General features: G+C 40.8%; 1 protein-coding gene across 4 annotated transcripts in view; it reads right to left on the reverse strand.

Moving 5' to 3' along the window:
* Positions 1-18,968, reverse strand: part of LOC147217669 (receptor-type tyrosine-protein phosphatase F-like) — a 156,449-nt gene that overhangs the window by 27,748 nt on the left and 109,733 nt on the right. For all 4 annotated transcript variants that reach the window (XM_086176283.1, XM_086176284.1, XM_086176285.1 and 1 more), the window contains 8 exons: positions 17,523-17,640; positions 16,750-17,322; positions 15,894-15,994; positions 15,262-15,515; positions 14,380-14,458; positions 13,385-13,609; positions 9,319-9,476; positions 3,216-3,328 (listed from right to left, as the gene is read on the reverse strand). In XM_086176283.1, the coding sequence (XP_086032409.1) occupies positions 3,216-3,328; positions 9,319-9,476; positions 13,385-13,609; positions 14,380-14,458; positions 15,262-15,515; positions 15,894-15,994; positions 16,750-17,322; positions 17,523-17,640 (1,621 nt within the window). The remainder of the gene's footprint in view (positions 1-3,215; positions 3,329-9,318; positions 9,477-13,384; positions 13,610-14,379; positions 14,459-15,261; positions 15,516-15,893; positions 15,995-16,749; positions 17,323-17,522; positions 17,641-18,968) is intronic.

Genomic DNA, 18,968 nt, shown 5'->3' on the forward strand with positions numbered 1-18,968 from the left:
GATGTCCTTACACAGCTCTCTGGTCTTGGCCATTGGGGAGAGGTAAGAGTTTGATTGAGTGTCTGGACAGGTGTCTTTTATATGGGTAAGGAGTTCAAACTGGAGCAGTTAATCCAGGTAATGGATGGAGAACAGGAAGGCTTCTTAAAGAAGAACTAATAGGTCTGTGAGAGTCACAATTCTTACTGGTTGGTAGGTGATCAAATACTTGCAATGTCATGCAATAAAAAGCAAATTAATTACGTAAAAAATCATACAATATGTTTTTCTAGATTTTGTTTCAGATTCTGTTAATCACAGTTGAAGAGTATCTGACAAAAATTACAAGCCTCTACATGTTTTGCAAGTGGGAAAAGCTGAAAAATCAACAGTGCATCAAACACTTGTTCTCCCCACCGTATACTTAATAAAACCAATTTATTTCTTTAAATTCTATTTGGTTCTGTATTTTTTATACTTTTTTTTTCTTTTATAAAGTACATTTTCCTTGTTTACAAACAACAAAGAAAACCTGGGGCTGGAATGAATTAATGATGTTTAAATACATTTTATCTGGGAAATTTTATTTGATATACGAGCCAAATGAATTACGAGTTCAGTCACAGATTAAGTTAAACTCGGAAGCAAAGCTATTACTGTATTATCTGAATTAGGTCTGGAAAAAAGAACAGGCCGTTGCATAGGCCTTCCATCTAAAGAAGCATCGGCCTTCCACTGAGTCATGTCTAAGCATGAATGTGATTGTCAAACAAACATGCTGGAGAGCTGAGGTGCTATTAGCTGGATTACCTAGCAACAATCTGACTCAGAGCAGAAAAGCTCACCTAGTGAGAGAAAATCAAAGAAAAATGGAACAAGAGGAACAGCTGTACAACATTCACAGTTTGGCCTTAAAAGTCCCATGTGTCTTCACAAGACCAGCACACTGTCAGTAAATTTTTGATAATCACTTTTCATGAAGCAAACCAGGAACAAGGAAAGCAAGCCAAATAAAGAGATAAATGTTCATGGACAGAAGTGGGAAGTGTGTCAGGGAGGGAGAAAATTGAGAGACTACCCTACAGTAGAAATGAGCGACAAAAAAGAAAAAAAGTGAGAGTTGTAGGAGGGATGAACAGGGCTCATTTAGATTGGCAGAACAGCATAATTCCTCTGCAAGGGTTCATAGGGGCTGTGTGTATGCATGTGTAGCAAATGGGATCTTTAATAATCTTTGACAATGAATAAACACACATACACAGAAATAAAACATTCAGAAACACACATTCATGTGCACACAAACATGACATTTTCTCTCAGTGCCATTGTTCCCTCCATCTCGCTCACCTTGACATAAGATGCAGCAGGTCTCTTAAGCAGCTGGGGGAATGAAAGGAGTTCATGGAGGGGGAGGAGTAAGGACTAAGATATGGTAGACAAGTCAGAGGGAGAAAGAGTGGAGACTTTTTTTTAACGCTCCAACAGAAATACCCCCTTAATCGGCTCAGTCAGACTACACTGACAGTGTCCTTAGATGGGTAATATGTTGAACTGATTTGAACAATTTTTCTTCTTTATAACTGATCATCTCTTACAACATGTTGATAATTTTCTGTCCTTAAATCATGACAAACAGTCATGAAAAGTGAAAGGAAGCTTTTTCTCTTGAGGAGGGAATTTTCTCAAGAAATGACATTTTAAGTACTGCATTTTCCGCACTATGAGGCACACCTACAAGCCTTTCATCAAAACCGACAGTCCGCCTTATAACCCGGTGCGCCTTATATGTGGATCAATATTTAGCCGCAAGGGCTCTCGCAAGTACCGGAACCAGCCACCGACTCCATTTTAGTAGCGCGTGGTGCATGCAGGGATATATGGTGCATGGTGCATGCTGGGATATATGACTGCGCGATGCGTGTATTTTCATTTCCAATGCGTGTGTGTGTGTGTGTGTGTGTGTGTGTGTGTGTGTGTGTGTGTGTGTGTGCGCGTGTATGTGAAGTGGCAGAGGTAAAAAAATTCCAGTCCCACACCACTTTTGTGTGCATAAAGACCCCAAAATGGCACCTTTCAAGAGACACAATTACAGGGCAGAGTTTAAAATCAAGGCGATCAGTCACGCAGTAGAACAGTAGAACAGGGAATAGAGCAGCAGCAAGAGAATTCAACATTAACGAAACAATGGTGCGGAAGTGGAGGAAGTAACAAGATGACCTGCGCCAAGTAAAGAAGACTAAAAAGAGTTTCCGAGGGAGCAAAGCGAGATGACTACAGTTAGAGGACAAACTTTAACAGTGGGTTGTTGAACAGAGAGCAGCAAGTAGAAGTGCCTCTACATGTCATTATTCGAATTAAGGCAACAGCGCTAGGACCACTGTTCCCTCTAAGCCACGTGTTTACGCAATCGTGGACTACTCCAACGTTCTATGCGCACAACACAGCTGAACTGTGAATAAATTAAACATATTTATTTTAGTTAAAGTTCAGCTATTTTGTGCGCAGCATAGATTTGCTGTGCGCGGAAAACACTGGAGCAATAAGCGATTGCGCAAACGCACGTCTTAGGGGGAGCCGTGGCTAGCACGTGTACTTAACATCAATGAAGTTAGAGGCGGTCCTTTTTGGTGTTTTTGTTTTAGGAAATGCTTTAAACTGTGACAAATTGAGTTGGAAATATATTGTTTTTTAAATAGAGTTGTCAGATCGTTGGTTTGTATTTTATTAATGAAGCTTGACTGACTTATCTGACTGTTTTATTGACATTCCCTTCAGCGCAGCTCCATTTAGTGGATGCATAATGAACCCCAGTCACTACTGTAGCTTCTATTGTATGCACCTTATGATGTGGTGCCCTATATATATAATTTTTTTTGTAAAATAGGCCATTCATTGAAGGTGCGCCTTATAATCCGGTGCGCCTTACGGTGCGGAAAATACGGTATTTTGGATAGAGGTAATAGAAAAAACATATGATTCACAGATTTTAATTCTGACAATACATTGATTGCAGTTAGTAACTTCCAGGAAATGCTTTCCAGGAAAGCACTAAACCCATATACATTTATTTAATTCACTTATATTTGGGATTCTAATCCCAAGGTGAATGTGCTAATTTTCACTTCAAAAACATAGGGGTATATACAGATTTTAACCTGGAGAGCAACTGCTGGGTAAAACTAAATAAGAATCTTTATTATACAACGAAGGCTAAGTGATAAACTAGAATTCATTACCTGGAGTCTGGTAGTTGAGTCTTCTCATTTCCACAGGGTCAGATGAGTTAGCAAGCAGAGAGTCTTTCACTCCACTTGAGTGTTCATCTTTGGGCAGGGGTGATGACCTCTTCCTGGGATGACAGAGGAAGACAACATGGTATTAATACAATACAACTGCTAGCCAACGTAACAATGGTGTAACAACATAACAATGGAGTGGGGTGACTTTTCACTTTGCCTGGCTACAATCTCTGTAAAATGTAGCGTATCAAACTTGATAAGGGCGTTACTCTTCAAGTCACTAGATATCAGGGCATTATCCCACTACTATGCCAATAGGGTAGAGAGAACTCCATTTGTTTTCCCAGCATGGCCACCATTGTGTTAGCTGCTGTATATGTAAAAGCTGCTTTGTGAGTATGTGTGCATTTGTGTTTCACTGTCTTGTGTATATGTTTGCTTACAACATATTGTGTTTAGCACCTTTCCAGATTGAGTAAAACATAGACAGATGCTATAATTACCTCATCAGCCCGGTTGGCAATATAGTGGATGATTAAACCAGTTCAGCGGCACCTGTGCTACCAGGCCTTGCCTAACTGAGCTTGTCCTAACACATAGTAGAACAGCAGAGCTCAGACTGTCTTAGCACAAGTTAATCAGACAAAGAGAAATAAAGTAAACCTGGCTGCCTGTTTTCTCAATGTTTCAACTGCTGGCATCCGTTGAAATGCACACATCAATGGGCACGCACGCACGCACGCACGCACGCACGCACGCACGCACACACACACATACACACACTTTGACTCACAAGCCATCTACGGCAAATGGAAATGGATGGCAGACAGCATCAGTGTGCCCTGTGGAAATTTCATTGCCCTTCATTTTCATGTGGCAAACACAAGACTTAGGCTTAGGCAGTAGTAGTGAGGGCATGGGCCTCAAACCACCTGTTTTTTTGAGCAGGTATTGGGCGGGTATTAAGCTAGTGCTGCCATTATATGAAAAAACATGTCTTTATCTCCAATGGTGAGCTGAGCCAGGCTGTATTGTTTTCCAGTGATCACTGGTCGCTCGTCAGGCTGGGCTTTTGGTGATGAATAAAACATTTTGGGCATCTGGGCTCTGTTCTCCATGAAACTTACATATCCCTCTAACCTAATCAGTTGCCAATCATTTAACACATTTTAGTACTAGTCCAAAGTAAACATGGTAGAAATCTCAATGATGTGTACAAGTCTTACACAAATGTGTAAGACTGTATCAAACATTTCCAGTCTTACAGACTTACAAACAAACTATGTGACAGTGTGTAAGAGTGTAGTCTTACCTAAATGAGGTAAGAACAGGGACCCTTTTTCAGGCTTCTGCTTCGAGGAAGCAAAAAAGACAAAAACTGCTGAGAGTGGTGAGATGGGTCTGAGAAAATGCCAGCTTAAGAGACGGTAACATTTCTCATTCACAAGTTTGCCTGCTTGGCATTTACCTCACAAGGGCCAAATAGGACAAAGCAGCGGGTGATGCCTTGGCATACTCAGATAATGCAAATCTTAAGGGGAAATGCTTGACATTGGATGGAGAGTGAAGCATAGATAGGATGATCTGGGCAGAAAAACTGGCAGTGGATGTGAAAAATGCATGTAAGCAATGTGACCTGGGGGCTTCTGTGACCTGGTAATCAAAGGATGCAGATTCTGCTGTTTCCATTTCTCACAGACCTAAAGAAATTAGACTTGACAAACCAACTGAAGGATGCTTCCTACCATTACTCTTTCAAATGGCTCTTTGTAGCACATAGTCAATTTTAGCTGAGAGGAAGCTGATCAGACAGTCTTTGAGATGGTGAATAACAATAATTTCACATCACAAATGGAAAGGTCTTAGAAGGTAGAGGGTTGCACTGTGGCTGTTTTGATGGCAACAAGACCCACATTTCCATTTTGCTGCATTCACAGGGAGAAAAGAAAAGGATGGGGCGTGTTGGTAATTATTGTGTCATTAATTTAGCTGAGGTCATTTGAAGTTAGCAGCACAATCCTCACCATGTTCTATTATTACATAATTATTACAATGTTACAATTAAAGTAAAAGGTTAGAGACTAAATGTAGTGAAATTACAGTGTTCAGTGGTAATAAATGGTGCTCTGCAGACATAGCCTGACACTTTTTTGATAAAGATCAATATGACTATTCAAGCGGTTGTGCTGCCTCTTAGATCTCCTCAGTCCTTTTGTGAGGTCCTCAGATTAAGGTGAAGACTGTAACTATTGAAGGGTTTGAATTAATCATTTTGTTCTCTTTCCAGTGGAATCACACTACTGTCAATGAGACAGATCAAACTTTTCTCGTCTGGCACGCTCTTAGGCTCCTTCTTCTCATGCAACATGTACCTGGAGCGGACCTGGAGCCTCCAAACAAGTCCTCCATCCTGTAAGATCACTATGACTGACACTGGACCTAACTGATGGTTAATGATCTGTGGCAGCCATGGGAAAAAATTGTGCACACAGTCCCCTGACTTAAAAAGTCCATCTTTTGTCTGTCTGATGGGCTCATCTCATTTATTTTTTCATGTCCCCCAAAATAGAACAGTGAGGCTACAGGGAGTAGGTGAAGAAGATGAGAATCTTAAGTACCCAAGGTCAACAGTCCAGACCAATGGGTTGTGGAAAAGAAGGGAAGAAACATTTACAAGCAAGATGGACTGGGTAAAGAATATCAGCAAGCATAAAATGAAAGGTGTACAAGATGAGACCAGTTATGTATGACTTAGAGACAGTGAGACTGAGGAAAAGACAGCTGAGCTGGAGGTACTATAGATGAAAATGTTGAGGTTCACTTTGGGATTGAAGAGAATGGATAGAGAATGAGGGATGGCTCACCTCAGACATTTTAGAGATAAAGTCATTGACGCCTGACTGATATGATTTGGACATGTTCACAGGACGATAGAGATACTTATGTTGAGCATCCCCTTTCAGATTTAGTGAAACATGTGATAAAAGGGTTTTCAGAATCATCCTCTATTCATTGTTGGACAGATGCTACCTGACCATAGAGCAATGGGTTGCAGTCACTTTCAGTGTAGCAGGTCTTTCACCTGGTGAATTAGTCCGTCAGAGAACTTGAATGCATTTCAACTATCTTGCTCTGCCTCTACTCTGGCCTTCATGGCATTTGGCAGCCTATCTTCTTTTCTTTTAGATTCAAGATTCAAGATTCAAAGCATTTATAATAATAATACTTTATCCTTTATTAATCCCTGTGGGGAAATTTTTTCTCTGCAATTAATCCATCATGGATGATCCATGGGGAATAGGCTACTGTTCACCAGCACCAGGGGAACAGTTAGGGGTTCAGTGTCTTGCTCAACAACAGTTTGACTTGCGAGGAGGAGCCGGGAATCAAACCGTGAATGTTTGATTCAAAAGACGGTTGCTCTAACTCCAGTGCGACGCCGCCCCATTATTGTCACATGTACAATGTAGAATCCTGTTTCGCTGTACAGGGAGAGGAGGCTGCTCCCTTCAGGAGATCCACTTCTTCCATCTAACTGTATCCGCCTCTTTATCCTTCTCTCACACCAATTATCTTCATGGCTCTTTCACCAAATCCATAAATCCTCTCTTTTGTCTTCCTTTAGGACCTCTTGTCTGACAGTTTCAACCCCAATATACCTCTTCCAATATACCATATCTTCCACACTATAAGGTGCACCTAAAAGCCTTTAATCTTCTCAAAAACCGACAGTCCGCCTTATAATCGGTGCGCCTTATGTATGGCTCAATATTGAGCCACAAGAGGTCTCGCAACTATGGGAAGCAGCTGCAGAAGGGGCTCAGAGCTGATGTAGTCCCACATCCACCTTGAACTCCTCTGTCACACCTACGGCACATATCACCACTGTCTCACAGCTCTCATCCAAATATTGCACCAGTCTAACACTTCTCTGCCATGACCGACTTCCTCATACTGTACCATACTTCCTCTCTTGGCCCCCTGTTGTATGTTTTTTCTAATTCTACACAGGAACAATGTAGCTCCCTCTTATCTCTTCTGTAGTTCTCTATTAACATACTTAAACTAAGTGCTGCATGTGCAGTACTCTAAGATACTGCTGCTCACAAACACTTACTTCTGCTCTGAGTTTCCACTACTCCTTATGTGGTTTGAAAAACCATGGATGATGTTTATACAGTTTCAATGTGGTGTCACAGAGGGTCCGTAGCTCATGCTTAAAAGATCTGTAGACTTTGCAATAATAATGCTATTACTCTGATGTGCTTAAGTTTTCAGCTATTCAAGTGAATTTTTTGTAATACGTCACATCCCATTAAACTATGCCCATGCCCCTTTAAGCAACCTGAACAACCCTCTTAACTCCAAAATACCATTTCAATCATTGTTATCCCTGAGACCATTGTAGATCACTAGCACGTTATCTCAACCCTGCCACAAACACAGCCACTTAAACTCCAGCTTGCGCATATTGGTGGAATTTGTAACAGCCAATAGTAACTGCAGGCCTTGGGTTGCAATAATGATGTACTGTTGTCACCATTTCCTTGGAGTGTGACTTAACTGTGTATTACTTTGTACATTTAAAGCCTGCACATACTTTGGAAAATTGATCTTTTTTTATTCCTCAGCAACGTTGTTTGCGTGAAAGAGTGACTCCAGCCTACCCCCATAATCTATCCAGTCCATATCCCCCTTGACAAAATCACTAAGTGATCCAATTATTTGCATGCTAACTCTGGAACCTTCAGGAAACTTCCTCTGGTCCTTGGGCAGTTAGCAATCAAAAGGTAGTTTTATCCTCATCACCAGTATTGTAACCTTTTGCTCCAATAAATGCAAGCAAAAATTGAAATTGGTTATCTTTTACTGAACAACAGTCTACAAAGCTGCTCCTTTTAAAAAAGCTTGACTGAAAGAACAGATTCAGCTCAGGAAGGTCTGGGGTTTGCAGGATTGTCAAATATGGCATCATCACATTCTTGCAACAGATCTAAAACTCATTTTCAGCAAGGTGAATTTCAAAATTTTAGTAATATTAGAGAGCTAAACCCAGCTGTTTCAAAATATTAAAATAGTTGATGAAAAACACAGTAATGAATATAATCCTGACTTGCTGAGTTTCTAGAACATCCTCATATGTGTTCCTTCCTGGTCTCAACAAATTTGCAAGTTGGAATAACAACTCAAGATGTGGTGTCATTATTCCTTTAACACATATATTACGAGAACACTTTGAAAACGGCACACTGACAACTCTCCTGGGTCCCTGCTGTCCATCTGTGTCTACTCAGAGAAAGGTCTTCAAGGCTGAGGATGTGACATTAAGCAGTGTGTGAACTGAGGACCTATTATTAACCAGTAGTTGCTTTCTACTCCTGCTTCAAATGGCAGCTGCATACCAATCCTTTAAAGTTGTGGATAGGAGATTTTAGAATAAAAATTATTTGCAATTGCTTATTTAAACTGAGTCAACATGACAGGGCTCATAGAATGAAATGATCAAGTGAGGATAATGTTAGTTAATATAATATTTTGATTTTCATTCTGACACATTATATGCTATTATATTGCTATCAACATATGTTTTTATTCACTAAATCAAAAACTCCAATTTGCTGAATAAAACAAACAATATGACTTAGACAGTAGCATCAGAACTAGTCAAAAAATCATTTTAGTTAAAAAGTGATTTATCGGTCTCTTCCACACTGTGTTGCATGGGGGTGGGTAAATATCTTGATATTTTGAATTAAATGTTATGTTGGACTTTTGCAATGTTATCTGAAAACTATTTTTTTCACACCCAAAGTGTATTTCATTACAGAGGCAAAGTTCATAGCCATTTCAAACAGACACTTCATGTTGGATTGTTTAACAAGTCAAACTGGGCCAATAATCTTGCTGGTTATATGGAGGAAACACTGAATATTACAGTAAAATGAGTAAGCAGCTCAGAAGCTGGGGCAATAGCGAGAATAGTGCATTACAATTCTTTATACAGCTACAAGAAACCTACAGGTATATGTGCAGGTTATCATAGCTAACTAACTTACTCAGTAACTCACTAAGAAAAAGGGACTGTGGAAAAGTGTCTTACTTTTTAAAGAGCAGGATGGCGACAACTATGATCAGGATGAGGACAACTGCCAATACAGGTCCCATGACCCACAACATCTCTGGTTGGTCAGGCCCTGCAGTTATACTTTGTGTTGTAACCTGAATGAGGTCTGAGTACGGACTGGCAGAAAATGTCATCTGTTGAAAAAGAAAGGAGAAAGAGTGTAAGCAAACAAGACCCTTCAGATAGTAAAACAGTTCTGGTGTGTTGGATGATTTCTAATAAAGAAGGCCTAAGAAGTAATAGGTAATATATTTATTTGAAAAAAACATAGAAATGCTTCGAATGGTCAGCCCTTCTTGGATAGCTTTTATGAACAAGGTATAAATATATGGACTGAACTCAAAATATTAATATAAACCCATCCATTCGTCCATTGTCTACTGCTTATCCTGCAGTCACGTTCGTGGAGATACTGGAGCCTATTCCAGTTGTCATTAGGGAAGAGGAGGGGCTCATCCTGGACCAGTCGATTGCAATGAAACATTCACTCTCTTATTCACACATCTACGCAATGTTTCCAATGTATTCAAATTAACATCCTAATGTAGCCTCAGGGCGGCACAGGCTAGTGTCTCCCTGAGCTGATCCAAGGCCTGGATAAAGGCAGAGTATTGCGTAAGGAAGGGCATCCAGTGCAAAACCTTGGCCAAAACTACCCCAGAGTCCCACAGCCCTGCTTCTTATTGGAAGGGGTTTGGATGGGATTAAGGCAGTCTCTGAAGTATTCCTTCCACTGATCTACAAAGTCTTGAGTTGAGGTCAGCAGCACCCCGCTCCCACTGTGCACAATGTTAACGGAGCACTGCTTTCCCCTCCTGAGCTGCCAGATGGTGGACCAGAATTTCCTCGATGGCCTCGAGAAGTTGTTCCTCATGGTCTCCCCAAACACCTCCCCCTACCTGGAGTTTTTGCCTGGGTGACCACCAAAGCGGCATGCTGCTTGGCTGCTGGTACATGTCAGCTGTCAAGTCCTGATATGACTCCTTCAGTATGACAGCACCCCTCACCACTGGGGTGGGTTCAAGGGTTGCCACCCTGACAGGCACCGATCACCTTACGGCCGCAGCTCCATTCTGCTTTCTTGACAATTGAAGCACGGAACACGGCCCATTCGGACTCACTTTACCCCGCTTCCCTCAGGATGTTGTAGTTCTGCTAGAGGTGGGAGCTGAAACTCCTTCTGACAGGGGACTTTGCCAGACGTTCCCGGCAGCCCCTCACGCTGCATTGGGTCTACCAGATCTGACCGTCACCAGGGGGTGATCAGTTGACAGTTTTGCTCCTCTCTTCACCTGAGTGTCCAGGACATGTGGTCACAAGTCCAACAACACATCAAAGAACTGTGACCTAAGATGCATTGGCCAAGTGCACATGTGGACACCTTTGTGCCTGACCATGGTCTTTGTTATGCACAATCCTTAACAAGCACAGAAGTCCAATAACATTACACTGCTCAGGTTCAGATCAGGGGGGCCGTTCCTCCCAATTACGCCCTTCTAAGTTGCACTATCATTGCCCACGTGAGCGTTGAGGTCTCCCAGTAGAACCAAGGCGTCCCTGGTAGGAGTGCTTTATAGTAGCACGTCTAGGGACTCCAAGAAGGGTGTGTAAACTGAACTGCTGTTGGGTGCATAGCCACAAACAACAGTCATAATCTGTTCTCCTCGGCCATGTCTGGCCAAGGCCCATTGGTGCAGGCCCAGCCACCAGGCGCTTGCCATCGAGCCTGCCTCCAGGCCCCGGTGACCTGCGTTCGGGCAGGAGAAATCTGGCGTCAATTACGTTGTTCTATATGGGGGTCGTCTGAGCTGCTCGTAGTCTGGCCCCTTACCTGGGACCTGTTTGCCTTGGGTGACCCTTCCAGGGGCATAAAGCCCCTGAAAACACAGCTCCCAGGATCACTGGTACGCGCAAAACCCTCCACCACGTTAGTAAGGCAGCTCAAGGAGGGGCAATTAGGACATTTTAATTGCATTTCTGAAATGCTTGCTTTGAATACCCAACATGTACGTTATTAATCACTTGATTAAAAAGGGGCTTTATTTTCAAAAGGAGCCCATTTTGAAGATACTAGGATTTTTCAGCACAGACCATCAACACAATTATTTCCTGGTCTTTGTTAAAATTTACTATAAATGGCTGAATAATTATGCAAATGCAAAACCTTGACAATTTTGTTTTTGGTTTCTTTCACCATACCACAACCTCAAGTCTCCTTATCGACAACAAAATCGTACATTACATTTCAATTTCGCTTCAAAGGTTTCGCTCCTGACATTTAAACTTCACAGGCCGGACAAGGCTAAGGGCCAACATACATAATTCTCGTTCCCTCTTTTCAACACAAACCCATATTTCACATAATATTTCTTGCTGCATCCCTTTCTCACTTCTATCTTGCATTAAATGAATGTTTCTACACATCCAAAATCTGACATCCCATTTCATTCTTCTCAAGGCTTGTTTATCTGCCTTGGGTTCTGGGGATACATGTAAACACACTCTCCGCTTTCTTTTCTCCTTCCATTCAGATACCACTCACTGCTTGTGGTGACTATATAGTGGCATGATACATGGCAGTCCTACTTAAGTAATGCTGGTGGTGTTGGTTTGGTAGTATGGAAGTGTAGCGAAGATACAGGTCCAGTAGGTGGTATATTGTTCTGCTGATTGAAGCAGGTTCAGTATACTGCTCAATCGCTGAACTGTTCAGGACAAAGGATTATGTAATAACTGAATTGCGTTCAGAATAGGACAGATTATATCCCATGAGATACTGTTTTGGATTTTAAATTTTTTTGAAGAGATGCTACAGAGATTTGGGGTGGGGCACTACAAAGTAGAAGACAAATACTGAATCCTACTGCTGTATGAGTTCTGTGGAGGGCTGAGGATTAAGCATCCACTGAAGTCAAGGATATCATGGCTGCCCACTATCCCCAGTTTTCACTTATCTCCTCTTCTTGTAGTAGAGGAATATGTGTGTGTTGTGGAGGGGGGTATATTTCAAAAGCAACTTTTCAAGGATTTTAGGTCTGCTTAATAGACTGTGGGCTCTGCAACTGAGTGGTCATGTCTGTTTTGAGTCCATCTGTGCTAATCAATTTCCTCTATTCTCTTCATGGCACTGACAATGGAAAAAAGACCAATGCAAAGAAGCAGAGGACAAAGGTGAAAAAAAAACAAGAATAGAAAGAAATAGGTGAAAAACTATGAACACAATTTGGCATATGAGGCACCCAAGCCCTCTCCTCTTATGGTTGCCTCTGGCCCAAATCATGAATGCTTGTCCTGGGTGGTGGACAAACCTTGAGCAATCTCATGCTTCCTGAGTTAAGTTCAATCCAGAATATCCAATGGAGAGTTGGACCTCTATGTTAGTGCAGACTGATGTGTGAAATGGACCTAAAAGCCAAAACCCCATACAATCAATATAAAGGGCTCAACATTGGACACTGCTGGCAGCAAAAAATGGCAAAGCTCAATGACACTGTCAGCTGAAACGGGACTTGAAAGTATTTTGTCACCAGCAAAAAGGACATTTGGCAGTAAAAACAACAGTAATTGGTTTGCCACTATCATTTTGGAAATGTGTTAATGCAACATGGTGAGAGCTATGCATAGTATAAAATGAAATAGATTTAAAAAAAATATGATGCATGTGTTGGGTGGCACAGTGGTTAGCGCTCCGGCCTCATAGCACGACGGGCCCTGGTTTGATTCTGACAAGGGGACTTTTCTGTAGGGAGTTTGCATGTTCTCCTCGTGTCTGCGTGAGTTTCCTTCCACAGTCCAAAAACATGCAGGTTAATTAAGAAAATTGCCCTGAGAGAATGGTTGTTTGTCTATATATGGGGCCCTGCGATTGACTAGCAACCAGTCCAGGGTGTACCCTGCTTCTTAGCCGATGACAGCTGGGATAGGCTCTAGCGATCCTGTGTGCAGGATAATTGAAAGAAGATGGATGACATGTATGGATATTAAAAACAGTATAAAACAAATCTTAATTAATGAACTCCATGCATGTGTGTATATTTCTTACATAGTTGGCTGTGCTGTCTGCTCCTTCATGTCTGAGAACAGCCAGGACAAAGCAGAGATATTCTTGCTGACTGTTAAGAGGTCTGTTGTAGAAACTGTTGTACTTCTTCTCATCACCTAGCGTGAATGTGGTTGGCAGTGAAGTCAGCTTGGCAGCTATGTAAGGTTTTGAGGAATCAATGTGACGTCGCCGCCTTACGACAGGACCTTTGTTTGATTTCAACAGCTGTAGAAAGCACAAACAACCCATTTTAGGTACATAGTTGATCATGAACAGCTTAACGCAAATAAAGCAACGCAATATGCATTTTAAGCAGCATTTTGTTTACTGAGTTTATCCAGAAGTAGCTTTGTTAAATCATTATTTAAAAGGACAAAAAGGAGGCTTGCCCAGCGTTTAATGACTCAGTGACCCCCATGGCTTTCCTTCTATTAGGCTCTCCTGTTGTTTTTATAGGGAGCTTCATGAATACTAAACCATGTTGTTTACTTAAAATAGCAATATTAATATTCACCAGTGTCATTTAAATGAAATTCTCTTTTGTGGAAACTGAATTTTTTTTAGCAGTCAAGTAGTCAGCAATTTTTACCTAATTCTAACAATTCAATAATTCAAAAAAGTTATGAATGTCCAAATACTGTCAGTCAATAAAGAGAACATCACCTGTGAACAGCAATCTATATCAATAATGCTAAAAAGGCAGTGTGAAAATTTACATTTCTTTAACATCGTTATCAATGCCAGAATTCTAATTTTCCTCTGTTCAATCAAACTTGTGGATGCAGCAGATGGGTTCTGCTCTGACCTAGTATCCAACTAGCAAATTCCCAACTGTCTGAGTGAGTCACTGTATTAAATTCCCCTACTAGATAAGCCGGGAACAGCAGGGATAATTTGCTATAGGCCGTTACTACCTAACAAATTGGAACAGGATATTTTATTGATTGTATCTCTGACTTAGCACATTAGCTAAGCTGCCAATGAATGGAACTCACCTCATCAAAGTCCATTTCATCTGGATTTTTCCACAGTCTTGCTGACTGGGACATCGGCACAACCACAATGTAGTACCAACTACCAAGAAAAAAAAACAAACATTAACTACACAATTAAAAGCTTTTGTACAGATTTCCCCTGTTGTGCTTTAAGTATAACACCTATAGGTCCAACTCTGGTTGAACATCAGAAGACTGACACTGGATTCTCCAGTCAATGGCACACAACACCCATTATAAACATTTTCTATGAATACAATACCAACACTTTACCAGCAAGAGAAAGCTATAGCCATTGTAGAACTCCAAATGATTTCTGAGTTTGAGGGCATTGTGTGTGTTTCTATGTGATGTTTGTGTGCTCTCCCTGAGACCCTGTCAGTTTCCTCCGGGTTCTCCGGTTTTCCTCCCAAATTCTAAACAGATACAATAAGTACTTTCAGAGCCTAAATTGTCCAGATTTGTGAATGGGGGAGTGAATGGTTGTATATTTATATGCGACCCTGAGACTGACTGGTGTCCGGTCCAGGGTGTACCCTGCCACTCGCCCAGTGATCGCAGGGATATGCTCCAGCTCCCCTGCGACCTTTACTGCAGGATCAATAGTATGGGTAATGAATGAATGTGACTTCTGATATGAGTAGGACATATATTATAACAGCGAAAAACATATCTTGTTGACAGATGTATAACAATGTACTGTACAATGGCTGCACCCTATTCTCATAAAAACAAACAAAACAGGCAATATGCATTTACACAGTGAAAAAAGATATTCCTTCCAAACTGAAATGAATCTTCATACATATGATATTTTTTTACACTATGACTTTTAATGACATTAAATAAAAGTAAATCCATCGATGCTATACAAGTACTCACCTTACATGTCTTGTCGTCTGGACTTTGGGAAGGTTAATGGTCATTCTGCCACTTTGAGCTTGATGTGCATTATGAAGTGGCTTTGTTGTGATCAGGTCTGGGGCAGTTCGAACAGACACCTGCTGCTGCAGACCACCTGCAATATTCCCCCTGCTTGTCAGCACAAAGGAATATTCTGTGTCTGGCTGCAGCTGTGTAATCAGTTTCCTCTTATAGCTTCCCTCAACTTCAACACTTTGTTGGTTATACAAGATCTGTGTAAAACACAAAAGTCAATGTGCAGCTATGACTTAAGTCATGTCACTTTCAAACACACACACACACACACACACACACACACACACACACACACACACACACACACACACACACACACACACACACACACAAACACACACACACATGCACACGCACAAGCACACAAGACAGTCCGAAGCAGATAATAACTATTAGTGATTTCATAAAAAAAGGCTTAGTTTTGTGAGATTAGTGACAAAGCTTTTTTTCAGTCAGGGCTCATAATTCTCATTTCTGAGAGAGATTGAAAGGGAGAAAAAAAACAGTTTATATTTCCTCTCCATCATTGTAAATGAAACAGAACGTTGGCAAATATACATGTAGCCAATACCTACCTTAAAAGGCATTTGTGGTTTGTAGTTTGGTGGTAAATCCCAAGTGAGAAGAACAGATGTTTTCATGATGGCTTTGACACCAAAGTTTAGAGTTGGGAAATCTAGGGTTGGAAATTCTGTGGTTAAACATTTGATTTAAGACATTATATAATCAAAATGTATGTATTTGTATGTTAATCCATTTCACACAGCACAAAAGCAACTACCCCCCCTCATCATGAGTAGACTTTGTGAACATTTTCTGCAGTAAAATTCAATGCCACACCTGACAAGCCATGGGGGTGTCCAAAAACATTAACAACGTGCTACATTGTTACATAAAACATTGGCCTCCAAGATTCATCTTCCTAAGCCTATTCTTTCCACAATCAGTATCACAAAAATACATAATAAGCAAAAATGTCCCTCTGATTACGTAGAAATAATAATGGAAGGAGACCTATGTGTCTGAGTATAAATTACAATTGTTATGTTTAAAATAATGAAATGTTTGAATATAGATGAGATGTGTGTGTGTGTGTGTGTGTATGTGTGTGTGTGTGTGTGTGTGTGTGTGTGTTGTTCAAAATGGGAGAGGGTATGAGAAAACATTAACACTCTAATATAGCTTGTAATAAGACTGGTACTTTAAATCACTGGACACATACATGAGAAACACATCAGTGATAAAGAGGCTGGTGATACAATTGTCATGTATGTACTTCAATATGTCAATGTCAGGTACAATATGCTGTAAGACTGAATGTGTTCCATAACAATGCAAGTCAAAAGTTCAAGTCAACACATGCATGTGCATGCATTTGCGTGCACGCACACACAGGCAAACACTTTCCATGTGCCACACAAGTTATCCTACCATTTGACATCGTCCTGCTTTGGATGCTGGGACTAAGGGGGCCCCCGCCCTTGCTGTTGAAGGCCTGTACCCGGATGTCATAAGTTGTGTCAGGATTTAGCCCCTGGATGGTCATTTTTGTATCATCTGTGCGGTTGGTACTGTTTTGCTGGCTGTTGATGTCTCTATACACGACAACGTAGTAGATTATCTTTCCATTTCTTTCGGCCAGCAATGGAGGGTCCCAGGTCAGCTGGGTGCTTGACTGGGTCAATCCTGTTACTTGCAGGTTGAAAGGGAATCCTGACGGCACATCTTCCGGAGTGCTGATTTCCTTTACAAAAGCTTCACCAATGCCTGCACGGTTACGCACACTGAGGCGGAAAACATACGTAGCACCTTTGTGCAGCCCTGTGACAGTGTAATGGATGTCTGTCTTTCTGAGTTCAAGTGAAGCGTATGTATCATCATCGATACGCTTATACTGGAGCTGATACCCCATCAGCTCACCCACCATTTCCTTGGGTGGTTGCCATTGGATTAACGCTGTGTTACCCAAGGTGGTACTGATCATCATAGTGGGCCTTCCTGGCACTGGAAACAGATTGACAGAGAGAAAGAAACAATACATTGACCTTAGTTACACCTTAGTTTTTTCAATACTAAACACTGAGCATTGGAATCAGTATAGATTTGAATGAAAAAGAAAACTTCGGACTGAAGTGTTTATAATTAAAGAAGTTCCCAACTATTTATTGCATGATATTTTACCACCAGATTGAAATTAGACTCACCTGCTCCAGTGGTGGTAATTACTTTAGCTTTACTACGAGGTCCATCACCTTTTGTGGTGTACGCTGCTACAGTCACAGAGTATGTGGTTTCAGACTGCAGTCCACCTATGATAGCCTCCTGCAAAATTCAAAGAATAGACAATCAGACACGAGAAGGATCCAAAAAATCCTGACTAAGCTGCATCAGAGGTAAAAACCCATATTGAAAAAAACAAAACACAAAGCCTTCACACAAACTCTCGTTCCCTTGAAGAAAAAAAAAGATTAAACAGGAAGAATGGTTGAACTTTTTGAAAGCACAGGACAGGGATGCTTTTTGAGTGAAGACAACCCCCCTGCCAGATGGTTAATGCACCCAGACACCAACAAACCATTAAAAAAACCCAGAATACCAATGACGTGTCTGTGCTTATGCCTGCTGCAAGGATAAGCATGTTTTACTATAGGGAGGATATGAAAATCCCCAAATTAGCAGTGTGACTGTGTGATATTATTCTATATTATCTAAGAACATCTGGGAGACACTGCACATATCATATTTATCTATTCTTCATTGATATCAGTGTTTTTTTCAAACATTAAATTTGATTAGCTAATTTAGTGAGTCTGATATTTGCTCTTTGGATTCCAATTTTATTCAAGCTGCATGCTTAACCTGTCAATACATAAAAATACAGACACACCAAGGAGGTTTAACAATTCAGCAACTCAACAGTGAGGAACAAATGGACACAAAAACACACTGTTAGCTTTTTGATTAACTTACATAAAGTCAAACCTATACATACAGGCAAATTTTGCACATGCAGACACAGAACTGAACACATCTTTATACTTGTTCAAACACTGGAGTTGTCTTTCTGACTAGGGCCACTGAGAGGAAAAGCATACAATGCTACAAACCTTTCTTTCTGAACTCCTAGCAGACTTCTCATGGTCTTAGAATATTGCAAACAGAAATCTCTCTATGGCCGTATTTAGGTCTGAGTCTGTCCAAAGTTAATTAAAGGTAGGTATGGTAGATAAAGAGGTCTGTCTCATGCTGTGTGGTAGTCATTAGTTTAACTCTGTATGTGTGTTTGTTGTGAAAGAGCATTTCTGTTTTAGACAGTGTTGTCAAATTAATAAAAAAATAAATCTTTGTAAATCCTGCTGCCTAAGTGTAAATGAAACACAGCTGAAATGCTAATATAGGAACAGAAAAACACAAAGAGTCAGTATTCATCAACCTTTTTGTGGATGATTTAGCTGGATTGATCCACCACTTCACCACATATTTTTTTGCAATTAATTAGATCTCTGGCTTGGAACAGCAGGCCATACACGGGCTATTGTGCTTTTTAATATGGGCGGCCAAACTTGAAACTTTATAAGTTAAACAGAACTTATTTAACCTTTTTTTTTTTTCAACTATGCTAACTATGCTTGTAAGCAGTCACCGCAAGA

The sequence above is a fragment of the Fistularia commersonii genome, chromosome 28 (genome assembly GCF_037954325.1).
Source record: "Fistularia commersonii isolate RoL2024-O1a breed Wild chromosome 28, RoL_Fcom_v1.0, whole genome shotgun sequence".
NCBI lineage: Eukaryota > Metazoa > Chordata > Actinopteri > Syngnathiformes > Fistulariidae > Fistularia > Fistularia commersonii.